Genomic DNA, 18534 nt, shown 5'->3' on the forward strand with positions numbered 1-18534 from the left:
AATTCTGTTGCATATTCTTCTGGGGACATATATGGGGATTTTGCCCTCTGGCACATCTACAGCAGGAGGAAAGGTAGCACAAACAAAATTCAGGAAGTTACTCCTTCTTGCTTTTTTGAAAAGAAAATTTCCTGCATCTATACGTGTCTGGAACTTTTTGAATATATAACTACAGACCAAAAAAACCTAGACTATAAAATTGGGTCAAGAAATTGGTCAATAAAATAGTTTTTGTCACTTTTTTAAAAGGGCGACTATCCTTGGCTTCTTATTATTTTATACCTATCCATTCTAGGTGTGAGCTTTATATTACTGAAATATAAATTTTAATGTCTCATATTATGCTGGTTTGAGATTTTGAATACTTGAAAGGATATCTAATATACCTTAATTTGAGTACTGTATTATTACTATTATTTGGAGGTTATATGTATTTCTCCATAAAATATTATAATGTGGGTTCCAGAATCTGAATAAGAACATTTATCTCAGTTGATACATATAGTATCCCCATGTAGTTATTCTTTATAAAGCTCTTACTTTTTATAATAAAAGCAAAGTACAAAAAAGCAAAATCCAGTATTTTATCTGAGGATTTTTACTCTGAAACATAATTTTTTTTTTATTTCTTACCAGGATATTTCAAAAAAATATCATGGTTTGCTCTAGGTTTCTAGACTAGAATTGCTTTTAACACTCAAAATACAATCTCAGGTCTTCCTTATATTAACTGACAGTATTGCTTTTCTGGATCAGTTTTATCCGTATCTGCTGGATCTCAGTGAACTTTCTAGCAATATAAATAAAACTTTACATTAAACAAAAATCTGAATTGTCTTTTGTTTTCCTTTGCTAACTTTTGTTAAGTTATAGCGTTGCAATATGAATGTCCTCTTTTAAATATTGTTTTAACCCGGATGTTTTACAAGCTATATGATTTAAATCTGGAGTTTGCTATCTGCTTTGAGATCCTTTGGCCCTTGGATGGCATGCAGGAGCTATACTTATTTCAAGAAATGGGTGGTCAGGACATAAATTAAACTAAAAATAAAATAGATATCAGGGTTACTCCCCATGTCTTTAACAATTGTATGCTACCATCACAATGAAAATTAAAATTTGCTATCAAATTTTTGAGTCAAGGACAGTGAGGGGCACAGGAAGGGGTGGGAGCTTAATTTGTGTCCCCCTGATTTAAATATACTAACATCTTTTCTTAATCAGAACATGTTTTCAGAGGCTTGTAATTCATATTATTCTTGTTGTACAAAAAAAACCCTCATCAGAGTGATGATCATAAAGTTCTTGAACACTGAAGTTGATTTTATCATACACATATACTGTATTACATAAGTTTGGCTATATTCATCAATGTAGCAATCAATGATAGCATATATTTTATGAAATATTGCTTAATTAATCATCTCTGAGGCAGTATTGCTGTTTATAAGGCTGAAACACAATTGCATATACTTATTGCCCCCTTTTCTTTGTAAGCTTTTCCATTTAGCCTTATGAGGGGACAAAATTGTCTTATGACAATACTACACCAGGAGAATTATAGGAATCCAAATTATACATTAGGCCCAGCAATTTTCCTTGTTGTTTTCCTTCAGAAAACCTGCCCCCTGTAAAGTCTCCCTAGAGAAGAGAAATCCCTGAAAACAATATTGGGCCAGACCTTCCTCGAAGCTGGAACTGCCCTGGATTTAGTGAATAGCCAATGCAGAAATCGAATCTAGTCATAAGATTTTGATCAGGGAACACTATACAGAACTCACATTTTAGCCCAGCGTATGGTGTAAACCCAGCTGGGATGATTACTGAAAATGCAGAAAATTGGGATAGCTAATAAACTCTAGCTAACGTTTTTATGGGAAAGCATGTTGAATAAACACAGGCCCACCGTCTGGGTGGGTTTGTGTGTATGTGTGTATACACAGAATTGGTGTTTATTCAACACGCTTGCCATAAATATCATCAGGTTTTGATGAGATGCTAAAATCTTATAGAGGAACCCTAATCAAACTGAAATCAAATTTCAGACTTATTGAAGTCACTTCAAATCTGCTTCCAGTAGCTGCATACCTTCCCTCTAAGAAGTTCTCATCCTACTTTCTTATTTGGGTGTTACTTTAAGAGCAGGTGGTCTGGAGAGAATAACTGTCAAATCATTTCTCCACCCTCCTCTATGCCGGTTGTAAGAACCAGTCTAAAAATACATATACAAAGTCTACAACTGCTGGGGAAAAAAAACCCAGCCTAATAACTGTCACTGCCGAGGGTCATTCTCCCAGATCAGATGTTGCCAGTGTATAGAAGAAGTTAATAAGGTAAGCTCTGGAAGTTAGTGGGTAATGATTCCTGTCAAGATAATGGATAGAGAATATTAACAAGAGAGCCAAAGTGGTTGTAGGGGTTAAGATACCAGGCTAAAACCCAGTAGAGCGGGGACTCTAATTGTGCCTTAGGCATAAAACCAGCTGAGTGACCTTGGACCATTCACTCTCTCTCATTCCTAGCAAGAAAGCTGTTTTATTTACAATGTAGTTTCCAAATCTTTCTTGGCATATCCTTTTATTGATATATATTAATTTTCAGATTGTTTTGATTCTTAAATGTTGTATGATCTTAAATTTTATGGTAGATTAGTTTAGCAAAACAAAATAAAATAGGATTAAATATTTGTCTTTCCTATGTGGGAGGCTGTAGAAGGTAATTACCCAAAGGGGTAATTTGGATATATGCTGAGGATAATGGAACAATTTGTAATTACTTGTTTGTGAGTCAAGAATCCAGCTTGAGACTGCTACTGCCAAGGCTCTTCTGTAAAACAATAGTCTGGGTTTTGTTTTTGTTTTGTGGAGATAATATTAATATCTGAGGCAGGGAAAAGAGGCAGTTGGTTCAAACAAGTTAAAAAAAATCACTGGTATAGGAGACTGAGATGGAAATACAAAATCCCAGGTCTGCAGTTAAGCTGTTGGTAGAGCTCCTGATGTATGTGTGTGACTGCTTTTCTCTGGCCTATTAAACTATTTTTTAATTGTTCTTAATTGTATAGTGAATGTTGTAAGCCACCCAGAGTCTTTCTGAGTGGGGTGACTATAAGAAATCTAATAACCTCACGGGGGATGGAAAGTTGACACTGACTTATCTTGTCCAGCATTTGCTCTGTCAGCACCCTTGGGCATAGCCTGAGAACAGGAAAGCTTCCTTGGAGAACCCCTAGAATTCAAATACACACGTCCTCTATCTTAGCACTGACATTATCTGCTTAAGTAATCAAACTATGGTAGAAATTTTAATTTTAACTTTAATTTTAACTTTTAACCTTAACCAGTACATAAAGAACTTGAAAGATACTTCATAGAACTGTGCAGTTTCTACTTTTGAGTAGTTAGTAGAAGGCTCTAGTTGAACACTGTATGGGAGCTGAGAATAACACTTTGGCAAACAGTAACTGTAAATTAGCAAGAATGAGTAAGGCACCTCTTCTTGATCAATTGAAAGTTCCAGTTGCCATTCTGAGCTACATAGTCCTAGTCTGAGTGAGCATTTCTCCTGCCAGAGACCTGAAAAACGATTCCAAGATATTTGAGAGTCTTGGTCTGCTCAGTTTTGTGAATCACTGTGTCACTGAGTCACTTAGTATAGTAGTCACTGTAGATTCTAGAATGTTTAGCAAATACCTGGACATTTACTTACTTACTTACTTACTTACTTACTTACTAAATCTTCATCCTAGCAATAAATGCCAAAGAATTTCAAGAGAACTAAAATATGCCTCTTAAATCAGACTAGAGTTTTGACTGAAATATCTGGTTCCTAATCTTTGAGGCTAGGAAAATATGAGAACAGGAAATAACTGGAGTAGTGGTTGATGATTGACTCATCTAACATTCTGGTCATGAGTTTTAATGGCGTAACAGTGCATCATAGGGCAACCATTTTTGAATCAAGGTACTTCAAATGAGCTGACTTACAGAATGTGTCAAAATCTGGGAATCATGAGTCCTGAGGGAATGACTTTTGGAATGTTATGGCTGCTTCAAAGCTACTGGCTGTGCTGCTGTGCTACTGTTGCATCATATGATCTTCATTTTCATTGTTCCATGACAGTTTCCCACCTAGTGTCCCAACCTTCTCTCTGTCCCCCACCCAGCATCAGCCATTTACCTGCCTGCTGGAAAGAGAAGGGAGGGAGGGAGGGAGGGAGGGAGGAAAATGAAAGAACCCCCCATACCCTTCCTAGCCCATTCCACATCTCCCAGGCTCCCTGACATGTGCTGCCCACCCAGGTACCTTCCCCAATGTACTTTCCCCTCCATGCCTTTTGCAACCTACACAGCACCACTTGCTAATCCACCATGACCTTCTCTGACCCAATCCAAGCCCCCCATGCACCTTCCCTGACCCACACAGCACTTCTTTCATACCCCACGCACCCTGCCTGACCCATGCTGCCCCTGTGCACCTTCCATGACTAATGTGACACCTGTCTTGTCCATCCCAACCCACATCCCTTCCCCAACTCCCCCACATCCTTCCTGATCTGTTCCACCTTCCTCCACATGCCATCCCTATCCAAATTCAGTTTGTAGAAATTTTGAAACAAACATAGCCTGTAGAAGTTTCCTATCATATCTTTTGACTGATGCAGAAGTAGAGAAACTATCTTTACAGTAGATAGGTAGAAATTATAGTTATTGTAGGGGGAAATTATAGGTATTGTAGTTATTATAGTTATCATCAGTGCCTAACATTGCATTAACATCACCTGCTACTATAACATATGTCTGATTTGCTTTATAATCACCAGTATATAACTTCAATCTATTCCAGATGTGCTTTATAAAAGAGTGTGGTTGTGGTTGGCATATATGTTTCTGTGTGTGTGTGTGTGTGTGTGTGTGTGTGTATATATATATAATAAGATTAGATCACAGCAAAGATTTCCTCATCCTGCTCTAGTAACTGCCCCTACTAAAAAAAGATTTATAACTATAAAGCATTGGCTCACTGGCAAGTTAAGTTTCCTGTGAAAAGATAACATCATGTTTCATATTATACTTAATAAAGTGATATCATTAAGTTTTGCTTTCAGCCAGCAACATTCCAGGAAAGGGCTGTTAACAGTTAGGGATCAGAGAAATATCACCTGGCATAGGATTGAAACTTCATCCTGTTTATTATTCTTCTAGAGGACCTTCTAAAGGACCTCTTAAAGGACTTAATAGTAGTGCAATAGTGACCTCCTGAGAAATTCCACAAGCAATTTTTTCTGGCAAAAGATAAATCCTCGTTGGTTCCAATTTTACTAAATAATCAATCTGTCTTTAGCTTCAGGTCCTCTGATTTCTCTTTCCTTATTTGATGTAATTGCAAATCTGACAGGAATCTCAGAAGTAGACCCAGAATAATCAACACCTGCTTTTATACCTTGTCCCTTTTCAGTTCTTATATTGAATGCCTGCTTATTTTTGGTTTGGATACTGCAGCTTGTTTGTGTGTATATGTGTGTATGAGGTAAATTAATGATATAGTGGTTCCATGGGTTACTAATAGTGTATCTCTGAGATCAACAAGCCTCTTCAATATTTCATCTTCTACAGAACCTGGCAGAGCGCTGGTCCTGACAGTTCTGGAGGAAACATCACTCATATTTAGTATTCTATGGTCATACAGATTTATTTTACTTGTAAGATCAGGATAATCACAATTAACACTCTATGATTTTGTTTATTTATTTGTTAGCTTAAGGGACTATGTAGATAATGTGTAGTATGTTAGATTTTATTTGTATATTTCAGAGTTGAAATGATGTAAATAATTAAAAATAAATATTGCATTGCATACTGTAAACATGGAATTATTTAAAAAGGCCCATTTTATTCAGAAATCAGTGTGACTTTGTTCCTTTTATTCTGTGAACAGGATTGGAAAAATTATTCTTTATTGGGAGCATCTAAAATCATTTCCAAGTACGGAATTAGAGCCTTTTGCAGAATATTACCATGGTGAGGAACATTGACGACTTCGATTTTTGCCTTCCATCCCATGCTCAATCTATTCTGGAAGGATTGCAGACCCTACGTTGCAATCCCAAACTCTCAGATGTCACTTTGATTGTTGGGGGACATGAATTCCCTTGCCATCGCAGTATCCTGGCCCTCTGTAGCCAGTACTTCAATGCTATGTTTGCTGGTGACTTTATGGAAAGCTTTTCAGCACGTGTAGAGCTCAAAGAAGTAGATCCTATCACTATGGAGTCCTTGATTAATTTTGTTTACACAGGAAAAATGACCATCAATCAGGGGAACGTGGAAGCCTTGATTAGGACATCCAGCCAACTTCAGTTCCCCATTATCCAGAAAGTTTGCAGTCGGTACTTGAGACAGCAGATGGATGCAACCAACTGTTTAGGCATTTGTGAATTTGGAGAGATGCATGGCTGTTCAGAGATTTCATCTGAGGCGTGGTCATTTTTGCAAGAAAATTTTGAACTTGTATCTCAACAGGAAGAGTTTCTTCAACTTTCCAAAGAGAGGCTAATTATTTATCTTTCGAACAACTTACTCCAAGTACAAAAAGAACAAAGCCTGGTTGAAGCTGTGCTCAGGTGGGTCAAGTATGAAAAATTGGCCAGAGTGGTGCACCTTCCAGAGCTTCTTGACCTAGTGCATTTGGTTTCATTGCCAGATCAGTATCTGCAAAACATGTTGTCATCTGAACCACTGATTCAAGAATCAGAAGCTTGCAAGGTTATCATTGCCAGACATCGGAGCACGGTCAGTGTTTGGAGGTACTATGTATTTTTTGACCCAGTTCTAGTTCAGTTTGAAGGCTAGAACGTAGACTAGGGAATTTCTGGACTAGTGATTGGTTTTCTTGCTATATACATCTGAACTTACAGATTTCCCAGCTTTTATCTAAAATTTAGTTAAACTGGCAAAGACTCATATTCTTATCCTAGGGGGAAAGTGGCAATTCTTTCCTTTTTAAATAACCATCCTGGGCTGGTTAGGGACATTAATGATTCAGAAACCAAGAAATACTTGCTACTTGGAAAAACCTCTGGACTTGTTCGGCTGTGGCTGGGCTGGCAGATAGAGGGTGGCTGATTGTACAGTATCTCATAAAATGCGCTATTTAGTTTACATATTAATTATAGGGCCAACACGTTTAAACTTCCTTACTATAAATGCCACTTCATTTGTTTTCTTGGAATCATGTTCTGAATAGTAGACAGTGAAGTTCTCAGACTGGATTGAATGGATAACATCATCATCATTGTGTTTAAACTTGCATTATTTACTGCTAATCAAAGTATTCTTCAGAATAAAATTTTAAATGTTAGAATTGTTATTATCATCATAATTAGGATCTCTCTGCAGCATAGAAAGCAACCTGGGGGACAAGAAAAGTAGATTTTAAAAAGTTCCACTGAAATTATGGTGGATGAATTATTGTTCTGTGTTTACCAAGTGTAATTGAACTGTTATAGAGGGATATGTGCCTCATAACATTATCTGGTTGAGATATCAAAGAAAAGCAATTTTAAAATGCATAATTCTATTTTTTATTTTCTATTTTAAGAAAAAAAAATAGTACATAGTCCAAGTGTGTTCAAATTGCAAAATAATGTGAAGGCATATGGGAAGAAATCAATCAATTCACTCATATTAAGAGTAGGCTGAACTGCCTGCTTTGCTTGAGCTAAAAAGTATATAGATTCATTACAGGAATAATTGGGAAGTTTTGCTTTACCAAGTACATTCCTACAATTTTAAATGTACAACATACAAATTGTTGAAAAAAGCACCTGAGGAGTAGTGCAAAATTAGAAGCTTTCTATGTTGTGAAATATATATTTTTTTCCTACTCTAAGGCAGAGAACAAACCCTTTGTCCAGCAGAGACTGAAGGCCCTTCCACAGAAGCTAGAAGAGGTGCTGGTGGTTGTGGGTGGCAGAGCTTTGGAAGAAAATGAGGAAGATGAACAGCCAGCGAGCCTCTCCAGAAATTTTGCTTTTTATAACACTAACACTAGTAAGTGATATACAGCACCAGAACATCTTTATTTCGAGCCGGAACATTTTAAAGAGTACTCCAGCTCATGCTACTGAGCACTGCAGTGCAACAGCAACAATAGTGTTGTAGAATTGAAACTTATTTATTTATTTATTTATTTGTTTGTTTGTTTGTTTGTTTGTTATTAAATTTATATGCCATCCATCTCACGATCAAGCAGTTCTGGCCAGGCTGGATGTTCAAGTGATACAAATCTGAAAATGTAGGACATATAGTTTGGCTTTTTGGCATCATCGTGATTATGCAATACTATGGCTGGAATATCTTTCCAGGGAGGGAGTGGGGATGGGCACATTCAGAGAGTTTATAATATTGGGATCAGGCTTATGCTCTGTTGAATTTTCTCTTCACAGTTCTTTGTTTTCTTTTCCTTTGTGAAATTTCATTGGAATTAACAGCAAAACCTCTCCATATCTATAAAGCTAGGTCATATTTTTAAACTATTATTTATATATGTTGATTGCCCAATTATAAGGCCTTTCTTTATCTTCTGCCTCATTCAGAAAGTGAAAGGAAAGGCGGGAAAAATAAGCAATCTGCCACATCAAAGAGCACTTCTCCAGACCCACTTTGAATAAAAAATATACGAATGTGAATGGAAACATTCATGCCACAGGCAACTTAGATTTCTAGATGATGTAATGTTCTGGGTTTTCTTGGGCTGTTTGTTATTGTGAAGCAACTGCATTCCTCCCAGGCTCACATTGATAGTGAAACCTGTCAGACTGGCCTACAAATTCACTGAAGTTGGAAAAGGAACAAATTTAGAGGCTAGGGCTCTAAATTCTGGATACTTGGTGTAATCTGGAAAAGATAATGTAATTTTAGGGCAATGTTGACAATATTGTGAACATAGAAACAAATAATGTCCATACATAAATTTTTGCCAAACATATCTGGGTATTATATGTTCTAATAAATCAGTGCTAAAATTTTATTTTTAGAGAAGTGTTTGGACAGTCCTATAAAGGGGGCCAAGCACTGAGTCCATCTACATAATTGTCAGTAAATATTGATTGACTGTAATACTGCAATGTGATTGGGATTATCAGATATTGATGCTTATTATATACACACAAATTTTACTTTTCTATACAGGCAGTAGTAGTTGTAACATTCCTCTCAAAAGAGCTCATAGAAGTATATATATCTGCAGGAAACATGATAGATTCAGTTAGATAGTTCATCATCTAAGACTAAATCTTAGAGTTTTACTTCTGAGTTTCCTTTCCTCATTCTTCTCGATATCATTGACAAAAGCACTGCAATCCCAGAGATAGGGATGTATTTTAGTTCTCCCTTCACTATACCCCATGCTTAATGTATTGCCAATTTACCTGTTTGTGTACAACCTTACAAAATGGAATCTGTTCTTTGCTTTCACCTTGGCTACATTTATTATTTATCCCCAATAATTTCTTGCTTTGATTTGTTCAAGCTACAGTTCCTCTTTGAGCTTTCTCTTTTTCATAGGCAAGCTTTCCGAGTTTTATCTGAAAGAACAATCAAAATCAGATATTTTAAAGACTTCACATTCTTCTATTTCCAGCAGAAAATCTTCATTTTACCTGAAAGTATATAACCTTGCGTTACTTATATTTTATCCTCTGTTCCTCATTATAATCCTGCTCATTCTTTCTGTTAACATAATACTGACCGCTTAAAGATCTCTTACTCTTGATGACAACACATTATCTTTAGCTTTATAGGGGTTTTCTGTTTGAATATGTGCATAGTGGCATCTTCCTGACCTGAGATTCATCATGAAACCCCATTTTTCTTGGTGTTGTCTTTGTTTATTCTTCAATTGTTACTATATTGCCATTTGTAGCTAAATTTAAAGTTTATGGGAAAATTGTTGCTGTTTTCTGCTCTATCAGCTCTTCTGCCTATTATACCTTTCAGTGTGGTACTTTACTCATTTACTGTTACAGGGACGATGACATGGACTTTTCAATATGTGCCTAAAGATATTTCATTTAATTATTTATTTAAACAATGTATAATGTTCCCCCATTTCACCACTACAGCCCTCTGGTCAATTAACAATGAAAACTAAACAACAGCAAAACAACTCAAATTAATTAAAAAATAAATCACAACAATCAATATATCATGTGCCAGAGGTCAAAATATATCCTTCCCATTTATGTTCAATAATAAATCACAACAGACAAACCAATCAACTGAGCTCACCAAACACCCAGCCTGAGAAAACAACTTAGCCGTTCACGAAAGGCCAGCATACTTGAAGGCACAAAGTATATCATTGGAACTAATAGCACACTCATTATAAAAAGCCATCTACTTGGCTAGGAATTTAAAGTCAGGTTATGGGAAAGAAAAAATTTGGATTGAGGAGAAACTTAAGCTCTAGACATTTGTTACTGATTAAAAATATAACACAAGAAAGCTGCATATAGGACATGCATCCTGCTCAATGATAGAAAGAGAAAGTAGAGATACAGTATGTAGGGAAAACAAGAAGATTTTGGAGTTTTGCCCAACACATTTATTACTGCTAATATTCTAAAAATAGAAACTATGCAGAACCATCTTTATCATGCAAGGCAAAGCTCTCAGGAGAATGTAAGAATTTAACAAGCTATTTATACATTTGGTTTTTCCATTTTAGAAACATGGATTGCTTTGCCTGATTTTCCAGATTATAATAAATGGGGCTTTTCTATGATTGCTCTAAACAACAACATTTACATTACAGGTAAGTATAGCATATTTTCTGATTTTATGGTGTTACCAAAACTATAACATATTTTATGTTTCTCCATAAATTTGGATGGATTTATTCTGTTTACCTGACCAATAAAAGAGAAATAATTACAATAGAGCACACAGATCCCATAGTCAGGTAGTAAAAGGCAAATATAATAATATTCCATCATTTTAGAAGAAGCATTTTATCTAAAAATTCTGTAAATTGTAGAAGGCTTGTAGAAGATTCAGAAACAAAAGGAGTGAACAAATGTCAACTCCAAAAATAATAAAAGATTACTTTCACAATGACTACGATAATTATTTCTGCTTTCAGGGGGCTCCAGAGGATCACAGAATGACACCTGGTCTACAACACAGTCCTGGTGCTTCTGCCTTAAGAAAGGTGTCTGGAAGTCCATTGCTCCAATGCTGAAGCCCCGAACGAATCATGCTAGTGCTGTTCTCAATGGAGAGATCTATGCCATTGGTGGTAGGAAACGAGATATATAATAAAAGAAAGCCTCATTGTGCAGGAGCCTTCCAGTCTAACTGATGGCTAAGATTAAGGGATTTGTAGTTATACTTCTCTAGAGGACAGATGGTTGGAGAAAGTTACTCTACAGGCATAGAACAGCAGAGGCCTGAAAGAAATAGAATTATTATCCAACCTGCACAAAAATGTAACAGTTGAATTTCCAGGAATATTTATTTCTACAATTTGGAGGTGTGGTAGATTGCAAGAGAAAGTCACAGCAGCATTCTGATGGATACTAAATTAGAAAAATCTAACATTTCACAAGGTCACTTCTGTCACATAGTGGTTATATGTCGTAGACCTAGACTTGTTTTTCTACAGGGATGAGGATGAGGACAAGAATGAGGAAGAAATTCTGATATAGCAACTATCAGAGCTGAAAAAGTGAGAGAAGAGGATCATAATTCAGGCTCATTTTTTTTAAGAAATTGTGGAGAAAAGTGTTTGGGGCTCTAACATGTATTCAGGCATGAATCTTGGTTAATAGGAACTATTTTACATCATGATGTGCACTGAGACCATTTTAGATCTCTTACATACCATGGATAATAACTTTTTATGAGTCATTGGCTGCATGTAATTTGAATGGAAGAACCAGTCTTTATTGTAAGGCTGAAAAATAGATTGTTGAAATAGATATGTTGAAATAAGTAAGCCAAGTTCATATGACCTGTGAGATTCTTAAGCATGTATCTTGCTCTTTGCCTGTATTGGTGCAAGCTTATGTAACAAACTTTCCTCCCACTTTTTATGTATTTCAAAGGAACCACAATGGATATTGTGGAAGTAGAATGCTATGATCCTTACAATGACAGCTGGTGCTTTGTCAGTCCTGCCTTGAAGTACGTCAGTAATTTTGCTATAGCCGGATGTCTTGGGAAGTTGTACCTCATTGGTTCTTGTGCTGTCAAATACAATACATTGACCCTCCAGTGTTACAACCCTGCTATTGGTAAGAAGGAATAGAAAATACTTCTAAGGAAGTAGCTGGCAGTACTTTTGCAACAAGTTCTTTTGTATTTTATAATAATTGAAAGGTATTCTCTGACCTGATTCTAAACTCCTTATAAAACTTGTCACAACTAATACTGAATGGAAATCTATCATTTCCTGTAATATATTGCCCAAGTATCATACAAATATGCTGATCATAACCATGAGCAGGATTTCTGTGTGTAGGACACATTCTTGCCTCTTCCACATACACCCCCCCCCAATAGGATCTGTGTAGTTGGATAGGTGCTCTCATTACAACAATATCCTTCAAAACCATTGCTTTGCTTTGTCTTTTATGAATAAACACTATCTGTACTTTCTCCCATATAAATAAAAAGATGTATGCTTTGATCCACGTTGAAGTCAAGGCTAATCATAGAACATTCCAATAATACCTCTTTAAATGGAAATGCTAAATAATTGTGGGATATTAAGAACTCAGAAATATATGTGAGAATTTTTCTTTGATTATAATGAATTGTCTGTGGACTATTTGACATGTTGAACCCTAGTTGTTGCTATAACTTTTATTTATTTAAGAAACAAAAATGTATGGATTTGAGGCAGAAGAAATGTATGATGTATTATTCCTTGCATCACATATCCTATATCACCTGACTACTGTTAGAAGTACTTTTTTAAATTGAAGACAGCATTTATTTATTTTAATTTTATTTTAATTTTATTTTAATTTTAAATAGACAGTTGCTCATAGTCTTCTTTGTCCAGCTATCTAGCTTATACATAACTTCCACAACACATGCATGTGCAATGAGGAAACTTTCAAGTTACTTCTTTGTCATAGCTTTTTGGAATTCTCTCAGCTAGCATCAACTTACTAGTTGTAATAACTGTTACGCAATGTAAGCCAAGGTTAGTTTGACCAGGAAACATTAGATGATAATCATGAAACATGTGTGCCTGTATTACAGTAAATATCAGAATCCTCCACTTGCCGCTCATTTAATGTTAGATAGAGATAACAGTGTTTATAAAATGCATTATCAGTTGTCCACCATCTCATCTTGTTCTGTTATATTCAAAATGGTGATAAGCTTTGGGATTTCTTTCATTTCTGGCCATATAATGTGCCTTTTATTCACTGCCTCCTGTATAATTATTCAACAAAGACCCACCTCTATCTCTCTATGCTTTCCTCTACAAACCCTTGAAATGTATTATTGTTTCACTTGATACTGGAAAGATTAAACCAAATCATTAGTAGTCTGCCTAGAAGAAAGCATTCCAAATAACATGGACATTTCTAATAACTTTTGACAGGCTAATCTCATGTTTTGATTGGGTAAATTTCTCTAGCAGAATTACAAAAAGTGTAGATGTAATTTGTGTTCAGCAAAATATTTGACAAAGTGTATTTTAGTACTTTGATTAAAAGGTTAGTTAAATGTAGGCTGAACAGCATGGTAATTAAGTGGATTAACTAGCTCGGAAACTGTATTCAAAAAGTACTCATCAGTAGATCCTCTCCAAACTAGAAGTAGATATTAAATGGAATCCCGTTCAATTCAGTCTTGGACCTTGTCTTTTTAGCATGTTAATTAATGAAGTGGAGGCAAGGGTTTTCAAATGATACAATGTGGAATAGCTAAGACAGTAGAAGACAGAAAAAAAATGGAAACCATCTGAACAGGTTAGAGAAATGTGTTTATTTTCTCACCTGCTATGTTATTTTCCTTGAAAATTGTCTCCTTGCTTAGATTTTTTTTTCTGATTGCAATATGAGAAAAAGAATCTATGTATGAGGGTATGTGTCTGAGTAATATGTATAATAGGTGTCAAAATCTGTTTGTGTAAGTGTATGGATATATATGTTCCATATATTAATATTCTCTACACATTCAGAAGGAAGACTATTACCAAAATGTTGATGATGATGGTTGATTGATTGATTATGAGAGATTGTGTGAGACCCCTTTGAGCGCTGATGACTTCCACTTTCTTAGATTATTTCTCATTCATTTTGATAGCTCCACAAAAGTTTTAACATTTAGGCCAAAGAGATAGTTCACTTCTAGTACAGTTTTTCTTTCATTATCGAAAACATTCAGTAACCATATTTTATGTATATGTATGGAGCTTTTATATTTTATACTTTTTTATTTTTCTAGTTTGATGGTAATAATAAAAATAGTATAATCTGAATTTATCAGGCTTTGGCTTTTATTTATATATTTTTGCTTAAACAATCTGAATTACTCCACCATAGATATTAACATGTGATTTTAATAAACAGTTTTTAATTATATTAAACTATGAGTTTTATTCAGTGATAATGAAGATTTTCATGAAAATTATTATTATTTTTAATAGATGTCTGGAGTATAATTGCATCTCCCTTTCTCCCCAAGTACCTCTCTGCTCCTTGTTGTGCCTCCTTGCATGGAGTCATTTACCTTATTGGTGATAATACAAAGAAAGTCTTTGTGTATGATCCTGATGCTAACATCTGGCAGAAGGTAGGTAAATGGGGAGCAACTATATTATTTTATTTATAAGTATTCTTGGATTGGGTCTTACTTATTTAAATATTCACCAGTTATGTGCAGAATTACAAAGAATGGATGTGTTTATTTTTACCTGATTTTTCTAAGGTGGACTCAATATAACTAATACTAATACTACTAATAATATATTAACAGCTAAAAAGAAATTGTTGTTATACCCAAGACAATGAAAACAGTATAACCAGCTGTTATTCCTTGGGTGAAGGCAAAATAAAAATATTATGAACATTTTCATATAGTAATATTTGAAACCATAGGGGAATGTTTGTAAATGTCAATATTCATGCCTCTCTGCTACACATTTGATTAAAAAACAATGAACAATATTTTAATATAGCCTTTCCCAGCCTTGCACTTTCAAAATGAATCAGGACTCAGCTTCCAGAATTTCACATCTAGCTGCAGTCCAAATTATAGCAGAGATTCAGGTTGCCTTAGTAGAATTATCGCTGGTCAGCAAAACAGACCTTGTGGGTCTTTAATATATAAACTGGTATTCATGTTTCAGAAAAACAAGATCTGCTTCTTGAATGAAGGTATCTCAAGCAAAAACATAACCTTGTCCTAGTCTGCTGGCTGCTTGGCTTCAGTGAAGATATAAGCAGTGTTGTTGTAAGGTTGGTTTTCAGTGTCATGCTGAAATCCATCTGCAGCTGTTCACATGGCGTCATTGCTCAGATGACTCCAATGCACAGGACAGGTGCAGAAGATACCCTGCCAGATTTCCCATCTCTTTTAATGTATGAATAAGTAGTTAACACTGTCTATTTCGGCTGCCCATTGGTTCTGCTTTTGCCAGTTCCCCTTAAAAATTTTGTTGTAACAACTTGTCATTAAACAATTCCTTTCCAAACCAATTTTCTACTTGATTCTGTTAAAGGACTGTTTAGGAACAGTCTCATTTCTTGTTATATCTTACTGTTTTCAGATGGCTAGGCAAAAGTTAAAGCAAGTATATGTGACACAACCTAATATGGCAGCAAACTGTATATTGTTGCTGGATAGGTAGGAAGAGAAATAGTGACTTTTATGGCTCTTGGGGCTATACATCAATAAATGTATATCATGTATTCAGTCCAAAGTATGACAGTATTCTTTTGTAGGTATTACCATATATTCATACACTTCTCCACCTAATCATATATTGTATATACCTTGATTTATTATTAACTAATGTTATGAAAATTATTCATCTGTTGCTTGAAATTGGATAGAAGAATTTGTCTGCCAAACATCTTTAAGAAACATACAATTCTAGGTATTTTGAATTAGATAATCTGTTTTAAACTAGGGTCAAGCAATAATATATAAAGGATTGTGTTACAAATTTTGTTAAGACAGAATTCGGGTCTTCTGCTTTTAATGTCACAAACACTAACTAAATGCCCCCCCCCAAAATCTGCAAAAACATAATAAAACACATTAAGGAAAGAGGCATACTGAAGGGAGCATAGAATTTTTTTAAAAAAAATTACATTGGAAAAAAATACATTTTTACAGTATTTTAAAAGGCTGTATCAAAAAATTTCTGTATATAAAATAATCAATGTAGGGTGATTTGTATTTTTAAAATGAGCATGGACATTTTGACAAATTCAGCCTGATCTGTTCTTCTTACATTTATACAGAAATAATTATATTATTAACTTTAAAGTCTTATGATCTGATGATTATAATTAAAATATTTTAAAAGATGTGATCCAAATAGCTGATGAGTGTCTCTTTCCATACTAATCCATTGATCTCTGAAAGTCTGATAAGGTCCTCTTCTGAATACCATTATTTCCAGAGTTTCATTATGCATTTACTGAGAGGCTTTTTCTTGGGGACACTGTGACTCTGGAGTAGTCATTTCAAGAACATTGACTTAAAAATGCAGTATTTCTGATGCCAGGTTAAAACTGAATTAATTGTCAGACATTTAGAGGAACTATTGTTGGGGCTGGTTTGTTTTAGCATGTTTTGATATTTTTTAATTTGCTATACTTACTGCAAATAGTTCTTGTAAGCAGTTATATTTTCAGTGTTATGTTATATATTATCTTTAAGTAAATACGGGTAGTCCTTGAGGTACGACAGGCCATTTAACAAATGTTTGAAATTACAACACCTACCCTCCAAAGCTACATAGGAATCCATTTCAAAATTACCACTCCCGCACCACCCCCATGGTCATTTGCCCTTATGACCGACCACAGAGATGCTGCAGCACACCCACCCACCTATTTCCCTCCCTTCCTGCCCTGCCAGATCCCCAGAGGCACTGGGCCTGTTTTGCCACCCCACTGGGTTCCACGCACTCCTTCCCACCCTCGGTCACTGTACGCTCACTTACCTTTCAAAGATATCCAGAGCTCAGAGAAGCCCCTTCCTTACTGGGCCCTTGTTGGGCCACATGTCACAGTCAAGGGGAAGAAATCTTGCTGCTTTTGCTCCCATCAAAAAAACATTCCTCCCCAGTGCCAGCCATGCTAGCTCTATGCACAATACAAGAAAAGAAATGTTGCTGCTTTTGCTCCCCTTGCAATGTGTTCTTCTCTAGTGCCAGCCATGATCTCCATGAGTTACCCTACATTCTACAACCCATGGATTCATTTAACAAATGCATTTGGGAAAGCAGGGATGCTGAGGTCATTAACTATGTGTTTCATTTACCATACAACTCGAACCTTCAACAAAAATGGGCAGGTTCCGTTACTGTTGTAAGATGAGGACTACCTGTAGTTCATTTCCAGTTTTGTGCACCAATTCCTTGGATGGCATTTTAAAAACACTTAAAATAAGTATATAAATATAGTTTTATCTCTTGCATAACTAACCCTCACAGTTTAGTGATCCTGCAAATGATAGAGTCAATGAGGCTTAAAGATATTCATTTGGGGTATATTTTTATGCATGTGACAATGTCTGTCTTTCATCCCAGTGCATAAATGTGTTCCCCTCCTGTAACTATATATAAGCTCTATATGGTTTTCTGCTTAATCTATTGCTGCTCTATGTATAAATTCAGCTAACCTCTTAAAATATCCCAACATGACTAATGTAAATTTTTCAGGTGCAACAGCTTCATACTTTGCATGAAAATGGTGGAATGGTACCACTCGGTGGTAAGCTGTTTGTCACAGGTGGCTACTGGAAAGGGATGGAGGGCGACTATCAAGTAGAGATGGAAGTGTATGATTGTGCCAAGGATGTTTGGACAAGGGAAGGATCACTTCCTTGTTTATGGCTCTACCATGCATCTTCTTCTATCTTCATGGATACTTCAAAGTGGAGGGAACCTTTCCAGTCATGATCACAAAGTTTGGTATGAGGTCTCATAGTTCTGCTGCTCTGACCGAAGCTTTGGAGAGATTAGGTGTTCTGCATCTCACACTGTAGACTGTAATTTATGAATTAAGATTTCATATTTATTTATTAAAAGCTAGGTTGTTGTAGTGGTTAATGTATCAGCTAAAAACTGGGAAACTGTGAATTCTAGTCCTGACTTAGTCACAAATCCAGCTGGGTGACCTTGGCCCAGTCACTTTTTCTTATCCCTAAGAAGAAGGCAATGAAAAACCTTGCCAAGAAAACTGCAAGGACTTGTCCAGACAGTCTATGGCAGGGGTGTCAAACTGCTGGCCCGCAGGCCAGATGCGTCATGCTGAAACTGCACCCACCCCATTGC

The 18534-nt window shown here is 35.8% G+C and overlaps 1 protein-coding gene across 2 annotated transcripts; it reads left to right on the top strand.

The window, feature by feature from the left end:
* The first annotated feature begins 2205 nt into the window (after positions 1-2205).
* KLHL30 (kelch like family member 30) lies at positions 2206-18448 on the top strand. 2 transcript variants are annotated; one of them, XR_005558291.1, is made up of 8 exons: positions 2206-2333; positions 5938-6791; positions 7892-8051; positions 10729-10815; positions 11143-11298; positions 12107-12295; positions 14709-14816; positions 17920-18057. XR_005558291.1 is itself a non-coding variant. In XM_039356363.1 (8 exons), the coding sequence occupies exons 2-8, from the start codon at positions 6018-6020 to the stop codon at positions 18157-18159; spliced, it is 1752 nt and encodes a 583-aa protein (XP_039212297.1). In that variant the 5' UTR covers positions 2206-2333; positions 5938-6017; the 3' UTR covers positions 18160-18448. The 2 variants fall into 2 exon arrangements, 1 of the variants encoding a protein (XP_039212297.1); XM_039356363.1 differs by having other exon boundaries at positions 14671-14816; positions 17920-18448.
* The last annotated feature ends 86 nt before the right edge of the window (positions 18449-18534 follow it).

This window comes from Crotalus tigris, unplaced genomic scaffold, assembly GCF_016545835.1.
Source record: "Crotalus tigris isolate CLP2741 ecotype Arizona unplaced genomic scaffold, ASM1654583v1 scf7180000018824.943158, whole genome shotgun sequence".
In the NCBI taxonomy this organism is placed as follows: domain Eukaryota; kingdom Metazoa; phylum Chordata; class Lepidosauria; order Squamata; family Viperidae; genus Crotalus; species Crotalus tigris.

What these genes read in the sequence shown, in the direction of transcription:
- KLHL30 (XM_039356363.1), top strand. Translation starts at nt 6,018, where the DNA reads ATGGTGAGGAACATTGACGACTTCGATTTTTGCCTTCCATCCCATGCT. An exon ending in TTGCCAGACATCGGAGCACG is followed by an intron (nt 6,792 to 7,891) that starts GTCAGTGTTTGG and finishes TCCTACTCTAAG; the next exon opens with GCAGAGAACAAACCCTTTGT. An exon ending in GTGTTACAACCCTGCTATTG is followed by an intron (nt 12,296 to 14,670) that starts GTAAGAAGGAAT and finishes TATTTTTAATAG; the next exon opens with ATGTCTGGAGTATAATTGCA.